The following is a 10,214-nucleotide window of genomic DNA, read 5'->3' as shown; positions in this document are numbered from 1 at the left end:
TTTACAAAAAGCCGAAAGTGGCAACAAGAAAAGAAGGATGTGAGATGATATCTTGGCTTTGCTTATTTTCTAAAACGATCGCATCGGGGAATCAAACAGCCTTTTATTAAAAGATAATAGAGGGGGTCAGAGGCAATAATATAGGTCAGCAGATGATTGCTTTCGAGACCGATATAAAGGGTTTGCCGCCGTGATGCGTGCATGCGATGCGCACATTACTATTTACTGACAACAGTACGGATTGATATGAAGAGAAAAACAACTCGGTACAAGACAAGTTCCCCACGTCTGATGGAATGATGTCACCTGATAGTGACGACTGATAAGTGACGTTGGTGCTGTCGTGGACCAATGAGAAGAGTCCAGAATCCCGCCACATCACGGCTCTTACCGGACCCGCCCGCACACTTCACCGGGGTCTCTCGTCTAGGACAGGCCGCACTTCGGAGAGGAGACAGATCTAGAGCGAACCGTGGTTCGAAGAGAAGCCCGTGGTTTGCCGTGAACTGCGCTCCCTGCCACTGCCGGCGTGCATCTGTCGGTAAGTAATGTTAACGTTGTCAATTTCTATTTGGCTAGAATCTTGTTTAGTTTCGGAGCCTGACGAGGAGCACTTTAGAGTTCGAACTAAGTTCAGTCAATTTTGTGATGTTCTGCCTGCCGACGTTTCCCAGTGCCGTATACAGTTAAACATGTTTCTACATACAAACAATGATAATACCTGTGGAATAGATATTAGATAGATATATCCTTATTTTACAAATACCATGCTACATTAATTTGTTCTCGTCGCTGCTGCCCTCGTGAATTACATTGGTTTGAAGTCCGTGGCAACATCATGTTTTCCGAAAAAAATTCACCTTCTCTTTGTACATTGTATCAGGGATTTTTTCTATAGCTGATAGGCGTCAGTGATAGATATTGTACTCGTCAGGTCAGGTAGATCACATGCATACGGGGCTGTCCTAAATTTTTTCGTCGCACCGGAGTTTCAAAAGACATGACAGGCATCAGTAATAGATACTGTAAACGGTTAGGTAGATCACATGCATACAGGGGCTTTGCGATAATTTTTTTTTTGTCGCACCGCTTTTTCAACAGACTCCGACACGACAAACATGCTGGGGAGACTGCTGCTGACGGCCGCCGTGGTGCTCGCCGCTATTCACGGGTCCGCCGCCCAGTTCCAACCAACCCAAAATAAAGGTACGTCTCGACCATAATTCGACAGAGCAGAACCAAGTTTAGATACCTGGGGTAACGGCAAATTTCCAAACAGGGGCCTGACTGGGTTGTTTGTGGAAACGAAACTTAGTCATGTAAGCGCAAAATATGCGCAAATAATGCCCACGACTATTCTCTTTACGTTTTGTGTAGTTTGGTGTCTTTTATATCATACTTTTCATTCCCGAAAGCTGACAGGCCGGGCTCCGCTTTGCAATGGACCCTTCCAGACGAACGCCATATCGAACAAATAGAATCCCCTGGTCTTTTTCAATCACTCGGTCCAAAACAGCCATAGTGGGACAAGAATGGCCAAAGGAAAAATGCTATGCCTTTTTTGAAGATTACACCGGCTGAATATAGTTGTTTTGGGAAAGGTAGGCGCTACATAGCATTAATTTGTTCCTGGGCAGAATGTAAATGTAAAGCAGTAGAAGAGACGGGACTCTGCACTGGTGGACTTTGTAGAACACTACAAAAATAAGATTTCTTATCTTATCTTACAAAGAAAACTGACCTTTTTAGCAAGAATATTATTCTGTATACAAGAATTTCTGTTTTGAGGAAACCCATATTTTTCTTTTGCTAAGAATGTTTTCTTATCGCTGATGAACCAAAACTTTTAGAATAGTTTTCTTGTGGCCAGAATCTATTTCTAACACATGCATGCTGAAGAAGGGATTTCTTACATCAAGAATTTTTAATTCCTGATCATTGAGCTTCTTGTTGCAGGAATACTTTTCTGTCTCTAAGACAGAATTTCTTACACCAGAAACGACTCTCTTGCATGAAGATTGAAGTTATTGAGGAATTCTTTTCTGTCTCCAAGAGTGAATTTCTTATATGTAGTACAACAAATATGGCTTTCCTGCATGAAGATTAAGTTTTTTTTTTTGTGCTCGCAATACCATTCTGTCTTCAAGACTAAATTTCTTGCAAATACATACCTAGAAACAGTTTCTTATACTAAGATTAACATAAATAAATACATATACATACATGCATATTCATACTCGAGTCATTATCGAGTTGAAGCATTGACAAAGTTCTGCTTCCAGTGTGCTCTATCTTTCATCAGTTCAATGAGGTCCTTATCGTATAGTCCAGTCTATGTTTCAATAAAGTTTTTTAGCGTGAGGTATGGACGGCCTCTTCTCCTGTTTGCTTCTGGGGGCCAAAAAAGCAGTTTACCGGCTGGTTCGCATGTCGAATAGCATGTCCAGCAAGGCTTAACCGGCGTTGCCTGACTTCAGTTGAAATAGATAGAAGAATCCCATACAGTTCTTTGTCTGTTGTGTGTTCCAACCAAGGTTTGTTATATACAACACGTAGCATCCTGGTGAAGGAACCATCTAGTTTCCTAGTCTGAGAAGTATTCATTGTCCAAGAATCACAGCCATAAAGTAAAATTGAGATAATTGATTTTTAATAATAATTAAGATTGGAAGACTCTAGTTTTTGTTTCTTTTCTGTTGTGAGATTTCCAAATTGTTTGGAGAGCATGTATGACACTCCATGCTTAACCAATTTTAACCTCTATGTCATGTTTAACATCAGTGTAACCCCCCAGATATTTAAAGTCAGAAACCTTTTCGATTACGGACCCATCAGAGGCATAGAGCTGCTCTGTAGATGTGGGATTTAAATGAGTGAATTTAGTTATTGATGCATTGAGGTACAGTCCAATAGTTTGACATGCCGCTTCGACTCTGTAAAGAAGGTCTTGTGAAAATTTGATTGACAGCAATGTCATCCGCAAAATCAAGGTCAGGAAGGGTCTCCGCCGAGTAGCGACGACTACGGCGACGGTGCAGGGTGAGACCGTCTGTGTCTGTGATGGATGTCCGCATTGCATAATCTAAGCATATGATAAAGAGATATGGAGCAAGGGGCCCCCTGTAAAACACTAGTATCGATACTGAATGGATCCGTCTCTCCATCAGGGGTAACTACTACAACAGAAGTGTCTACATACATGGCTTTAACTGCGATGACAACATCTGGTGGAATACCATAAGCATCTAAAATTAAGAACAATTTGTTGCGATCAATAGAATCGAAAGCCTTACGAAAATCGATAAACACAAATACAGCTTCCTTGTCAAAGTTCCTCAGTTCTTCTACAATACGCCGAAGTGCAAGGAGGTGAGCTGAGGTCGAACGTCCTTGACGAAAGTCATTCTGATTTGACCGCAATACTTTGTCCACGACAGGTCGGATCCTGTTGAGTAAACAACAAAAGGTTCTTAAGTGTTTTCCCAAATTTTGAGATGGTTTTCTCCTTCAATATGTACAGCATTCTGTGATTTCTTGCCGGCTAGAGACTGGACAAGATTCCAGGCATTTCTCATGTCAGAGGAGTTGGCTGGGTGTTCAAACAGACGCAGGGTGCAAAATTGATGCGCCTTTCTTCGTACTGATCATAAATCCTTCTCAAATTAACCTGAGCATGTTGGGTGTTGCGGGTTGAGGCCCTGAGGGTCGCTCTTCGTGCTTTAACCACCCGCTCGATGTCTCTTGTTGCTTGTTGGTTAGTAGTTTTGGGCGGTAAGAAATCTTTTCCGAATTCATTTGCAAAACGAACAAAGGAGGTGTAGTTTTGTTCTGTTAGTGGAAGGTTTTCAAACTGAGAGCTGATCTTGTCCTCAATTTTGGATATATCGACCTTACCGCAACTATATACGCCCCCTCCTCAAACGACTGTACCCAGTGAATGTAGCCTTCCACAAAGTATGCCAAGCATTTTTCTTTCGCCAGTTCTGAGAGTATTTCAGGGCCCAAAAAGTCAGTCGGTATCCTCAACTTAATAGCGGCGGCGACCATGTTTTTGCAACTGTTTTTGTTTTTATTAAATTCCGCCGCCAACACAACCGGATGATGTTTACTGTAAATCCGCTTCTTTCGGCTGCCAGTTTTATTCCAGCTGAGGCCACGTTGACTTACTCCTATAGACGACAAACGCGCACGGATAGATTTTTGACTGTTCTAAAAAAAACATTGTGGCCACTTGTGACCCAACAGAGTCCCTGGTCAATTAGAACTTTATGCATGCCAGAGGATCTGCTCCCCAAGTTGAGGGGGCACATAGTCAGGGAATTAGTCGGGCCACGGTGCTCTTGTCCCAATTCAAATGGCAATAAAACATCGTTGAAATGGCGACGATTGTCTTGTGCGGTCTTATATCAGAGATAAAAGGTGAACACACATGTAAGACAAATCGAGCCTGGAAAAGAATGGACTGGATGTTTAGTATGGTGACATTTTTTTTTATTTTTGTGCTTGTTTTTTGGCCCTCATGCATTAGTTTTAGCGTCTCCAGGGAAAGTCTTCCATAAAATTAAGTCAGTGTAGCCTGATAGAAAACTAAAACCACCCGACCTGTGAATACTTCACCTCTTTCTCTGATTAGACATTGCTATGACGGAGTGCCCTGATGGCCAGCCCCTTGTGCACTGCACAGTAGACCCCTGCAGTACCGTTCTGTGCCCGGCGAGAACACAGTGTGTGTAAGTGCGGCTCCTTCTCTTGTTGTTTCTGTTCATCCACCCTTAATGCAGTTTTAAAGATTTGCATGAATGTATGTAAGTATGAAAACCTAGTAACCTGAAAGTTGAAATGCTCAGATTTTGGTTAACCCTGTTTTTTTTTTTTGTGGTTTGACTCGTCATTTTGCCATCCCTGCTGTTACAGGTCCAACTACTGCGGTGGGTGTAATGCCGTGTGCGTCCCGATTAAACCTCCGGGTAAGGCCGGCTACTTTATTGATGTTTTCTTCTGTACATCTCCTTCATCTTAATTGCGTAAAGAGTGACCCCTTTAACTTGATTTGATTGTTTTAGAAACCTTTACATGTTATCAAGTCGTTGTTTTCCTAAAAGTTTGCATTGAGTCATCGCAAAGCAACGACTGAAGATTTTGTAAAAAATTTTTTTGTAATAGAAATTTTCATCAATAGCAATCGTATTTCACCTGTATATCCCCTTGTTTCTATCACTTAGCAAAGCTATGCCAGCCGCCAAGCCACGTAGTGAATCGAACACGAATCGAACCGTTTTTATTTGCAGTTCGAAGTGTTCCGTGACAGTTGGATGAAATTTCACCCGCCTTTAACAGCTCTTTTAAATCTAGTTGGTGGCCATTTTACAAAGATTGCGTTATATGTACAAGAAGGTAACACCATGTGCTCTCTGTATAAACCGTTTTTGTGGGATGTTACGGCAATTTAAGTTAATTTCATGGTCATGGTCATATTTGTTACATAGTAAGATTAGCAAAATGGCGGTGCCGTACGGGGCAAAAATGTCGACGAATTTCACATTGTGGCCTTTACGACCTCGATTCTATCTTTAATGACTAGTGAATTAGCTTTGTCGAATCTTCGACTACAAGTCATGTGAAGATCCTGTTGGTTTGAAATTTGGAAAGGTTTGAAAGTCCATGTCTATCGGGGTCACCTTATCGACTGCTTTACGCGCAAATGCTGCAAGTTGCTGGTGTACCTGATTCGAGTACAGCTGGCTTTTTAACACAAGTTGCGGTACCGATGGACATTTCCGGTATTGTCAGAGGACGCACATAGAATAAAACAGTGTTGATACGGACTGAATTAGCAAATGCTCGTTGTTCTTACGACAATTAGGACGCAAATACGGCAGTGCGTGTCTGGCGCGGGCTCCGTAGAACGGGCGTTGACGCAAGGGAGGAAGCATTCTTTTTTGTATGCCTTTGATGAGATGCCCTCGCGCGGTTGGGAAAAAAGCCCATTACTACCGCGAAATGGATAGTATGTCATATACCTACTGAAAGAAGAGAATTCGGACTATTCTTTGCACTAAAGTTTCCGTTAGTTTTCAAATCTGTCACGAGGTAAAAAAAAAGCGTTGGAAATTGCACTAAAATCAACTGATTTCAGGTTACAAAATCAAATGGATACAGGTAGACAAACCTGCGAAAAATCCAAAGGAGTGAAGTGAGAAGCTTTAAAGTTGTATATGCGATGAAATGTTGAATATACATAGTTGTAAACTCAAGCAGCAGGCTTTCTTGTAAGTAGTCCCAACACCCGGGTGTCATGGAACGTAGAACTATCCCAAAACGGCGCGCGGTTCGCTACGGCAGTCAGTTAGAACTTTTGAAGTTAGATTTATATCATCTCGGATTGGCATATCAACTTGAAAGTTGGAATTTATATACGGGGGACCACTGTTAACTTGGTTCCGGTCAAAGATTTGATATCTATGGGACGAAGACCTGTCCAGAGTCGATAATTACTGAAAAAGTCAAATCGGGCGCGTTCTATTCTGGAGTCAAAATTATGACATGGTTTCGCGCGGATTGGCGGCATTTGCATTACGCCCTCAAACTCTATGATGAGTCTTATACCGACAGAAACTACAATGTTTGCTCTTTCTTGTGGTCCCAAATTCCTGTTGGTTTGAAATCTACAACATGTGAAAAATATGAGGGGAAATAACACGAAAATGACGAGATTTCGGGCCGTATTTTTGACGAGAAAACGATAAACTATCGGTTCAAAAATCCGTAGACATAACAAATGAGTCTAAAATATTGTAAATAACTTAGAATTAATAATATAAAAGGTTATGTACTCCTGCGATAAGCTTTCTTGTAGGGGGTGTTGACGCCCGAAGTCATAGAACGGACTACTTTCTCTCGCGGAAGGAAAATAAAAAAGCCTCGAACTCTCGACGTGGCGTGGCGGCTGATGCATTGACATTAGAACATACTGTCGTCGTGTCAGTAGCACGTACAATAATTCTATGTCTTCTTTTAAACAGGTTTTCTTAACAGTCTGTACATTATGTTCTGCATTGATTGTCCGGAATACAATGCAATTATTAGGATACTACCTTGTCTTGATTTCTATTGAACCATTTTAGAATAATTAAGTTATTAATTCCAAGATTGGTTTAAAATCCAGGCAAATTCAGATTCCTTTTTAGTCATTGACTAAAGTGGGTGGATGTAGTCTAAAATGTCTGACCGAGTAACTATCACCCTGCATTAAGTAAGATTTGTTTCCTGACCACAGTTCGGTGCACCAGCTGGACAAACTGGTTTGACCGAGACAACCCCTCCGTCACCGGCGACTGGGAAACGTTGTCCAACCTACAGGAGGAGAACCCGGGCATGATCTGTAAGGCGCCCACCGCTATCGAGGCGCGCGTCGTCGGTACAGGGCAGGACGCGCTGGCCACGGGGGAAAACTTCGCCTTCTGTGACGCCACCACCGGCTTCGTGTGCAGGAAGGACGACCAGCCCGACAACGAGTGTCTGGACTATGAAGTCCGCTTCTGCTGCCCTGAAACCGGTATGTACTTTCCGTTTCCCGTGCACACACATATGCCCTAGTTCAAGACAGTCCCTAGTACAGTTCCAGACTGCCGTGCCAGGCCCGTGACTCGTTTGTGATTTGCTTTCAGATTCAGACTCTGTTCTGTCGGGCTCCGGACGCCCTGGTTCAACCGTAAGTCATGTGTGACTCATATGTGACTCATGTGTGACACGTGTGACTTGTTTACAGTACCAGGCTGCCCTGGTTCGGACGTGACTCATGCGTGACTCATGTGTGACGTGTTTACAGTTCCAGACTGCCCTGTCGGGCCCTGGACACCCTGGTTCGACCGGAACTCATGGTAGACTTGTTTACAGTCCCAGACTGTCCTTGTTCGGTCGTGACTCATGCTTAACTCATGTGTGACTCATGTGTGACTCATACTTGACTCATCTGTTACTCATGTGTGGCACATGTGTGACTCATACTTGACTCATCTGTGACTCATGTGTGACACATGTGTGATCTGTTTTCAGTTCCAGACTGTCCTGTCGGGCTCTGGACGCGCTGGTTCGACCGTGACTTATGTGTGACTTGTGAACGATTCTAGACTGGACACCATGGTTTGGTTGTGACTCATATGTGACTTGTTAACAGTTTCAGACTGTTCTGTCAGGTCCTGGACACCCTTGCTCAGTCGTGACTCATGTGTGATTCATGTGTGACTCATCTGTGGATCATCTGTGGCTCATGCGTGACTTGTTTACAGTTCCAGACTGGACACCATGGTTTGGTTGCGACTTATGTGTGACTTATTTACAGTCACAGACTGTCCTTGTTCGGTGCGTCACTAATGTGTGAACCATGCATGACTCATGTTTGACTCATGTGTGACTCAGGTGTGACTTGTTTACAGTTCCAGACTGCCCTGTCGGGTCCTAGACGCCCTGGTTTGATCGTGACTCATGTGTGACTTGTTTACAGTCACAGACTGTCCTTGTTCGGTGCGTCACTAATGTGTGAACCATGTATGACTCATGTTTGGCTCATGTGTGACTCAGGTGTGACTTGTTTACAGTTCCAGACTGCCCTGTCGGGTCCTAGACGCCCTGGTTTGATCGTGACTCATGTGTGACTTGTTTACAGTCACAGACTGTCCTTGTTCGGTGCGTCACTAATGTGTGAACCATGCATGACTCATGTTTGACTCATGTGTGACTCAGGTGTGACTTGTTTACAGTTCCAGACTGCCCTGCCGGGTCCTGGACGCCCTGGTTTGATCGTGACTCATGTGTGACTTGTTTACAGTCACAGACTGTCCTTGTTCGGTGCGCCACTAATGTGTGAACCATGTATGACTCATGTTTGACTCATGTGTGACTCAGGTGTGACTTGTTTACAGTTCCAGACTGCCCTGCCGGGTCCTGGACGCCCTGGTTTGACCGTGACTCATGTGTGACTTGTTTACAGTCACAGACTGTCCTTGTTCGGTGCGTCACTAATGTGTGAACCATGTATGACTCATGTTTGGCTCATGTGTGACTCAGGTGTGACTTGTTTACAGTTCCAGACTGCCCTGCCGGGTCCTGGACGCCCTGGTTTGACCGTGATAACCCCTCTGTCACCGGCGACTGGGAAACCCTAGGGTCGCTCCGGAAGGAGAACCCGGGCAGGATCTGCTTTAGCCCTACAGCTGTGCACGCGCGTCATCAATACACAGGTACCGAACTCTCCCGTACTTGACATTATGTGTTCTTTAATCTCTGAATCAAATATAAGGGTCAAGTTCATAGACAGGGAAGGGAAGACAACAGGAAGATCTAGTGGATTAAGGAGGTGGTCAGGAGTTAATAAAAAGTCAACCTCAGTGTTGAACCGGTACGAGGGGGGACACAAACGTATCTACATTTGGGATTGCGTTCTCGTCGCAAAAGCGCCACCTACCTGCAGGGGCGAAAACTCCAGTCAAAAGCTTTTAGGAAAGTACCTGAGAGCAAAGTGATTACAGACTGGTTGTGTGAAATAATTCCCCTTTATAACAGTAGTATCCTACCCCTCTACCCAGGTGGAGGCGTCGCTTGCAGGAGAAGTCCTCTACAAGTACGACACGACAAGCGGGTTCGCCTGCAGGAAGGTCGACCAGGACGACAACACGTGTCTGGAGTATGAAGTCCGCTTCTGCTGCCCTCGTGAGTAACGATATTACAGTATTAATGCCTTAACACAAGCTTCATCTCAACAGAGTGACACATAACTATCGGGAGATATGAGGGATAGATGTCGGTCAAACTGGGATAGGAAATTTCCCGAGCAGCCTCGTAGCCCCTGGTAACCTCGTGACATATTGGGCCAGTTAGTCGAATTTGCTGAATTAAGCTCGATGTTTCTTACTCAGGGAGAAGAGATGCTGTCTGTGTCCCTAAGTCAGAAACATAGTTTTGAAGCGTAGTTCAGTGCCTAGAAGTGGCCAATGGCCTTACACTGAGCAAACTCGTTAAAAAAAGTGGGGTGAGGAATTTGAACTCTTTGGAAAAGTATTATCCCTAGTTGCTTGTTGTTGTTGTTGTTGTCTTCAGAAAGCGTAGGTAGTCCGATGTAATCTAGTTGAAGACTCATCTATTGTCTCTTCTGTGGTGATGTGAACTAGGGCCAGAAATCAGAGGTCCTGGGCTTAAATCTCTTTACATTCCAACGA

At 43.9% G+C, this 10,214-nt stretch overlaps 1 protein-coding gene across 1 annotated transcript in view; it reads left to right on the top strand.

The window, feature by feature from the left end:
* Positions 1-1,106: 1,106 nt before the first annotated feature.
* LOC118416653 (mucin-5AC-like) overlaps positions 1,107-10,214 on the top strand; it is a 151,842-nt gene continuing 142,734 nt past the window's right edge. Inside the window, exons 1-6 of the mRNA XM_035821826.1 lie at positions 1,107-1,206; positions 4,634-4,730; positions 4,915-4,967; positions 7,277-7,555; positions 9,084-9,239; positions 9,585-9,708. Coding sequence (XP_035677719.1) covers positions 1,119-1,206; positions 4,634-4,730; positions 4,915-4,967; positions 7,277-7,555; positions 9,084-9,239; positions 9,585-9,688 — 777 coding nt within the window. The 5' untranslated portion in view covers positions 1,107-1,118 and the 3' untranslated portion in view covers positions 9,689-9,708. The remainder of the gene's footprint in view (positions 1,207-4,633; positions 4,731-4,914; positions 4,968-7,276; positions 7,556-9,083; positions 9,240-9,584; positions 9,709-10,214) is intronic.

Source organism: Branchiostoma floridae, chromosome 5 (genome assembly GCF_000003815.2).
Source record: "Branchiostoma floridae strain S238N-H82 chromosome 5, Bfl_VNyyK, whole genome shotgun sequence".
In the NCBI taxonomy this organism is placed as follows: domain Eukaryota; kingdom Metazoa; phylum Chordata; class Leptocardii; order Amphioxiformes; family Branchiostomatidae; genus Branchiostoma; species Branchiostoma floridae.
The sequence above is the reverse complement of the archived record's forward strand: the minus strand, read 5'-3'. Positions and strand labels throughout refer to the sequence as shown.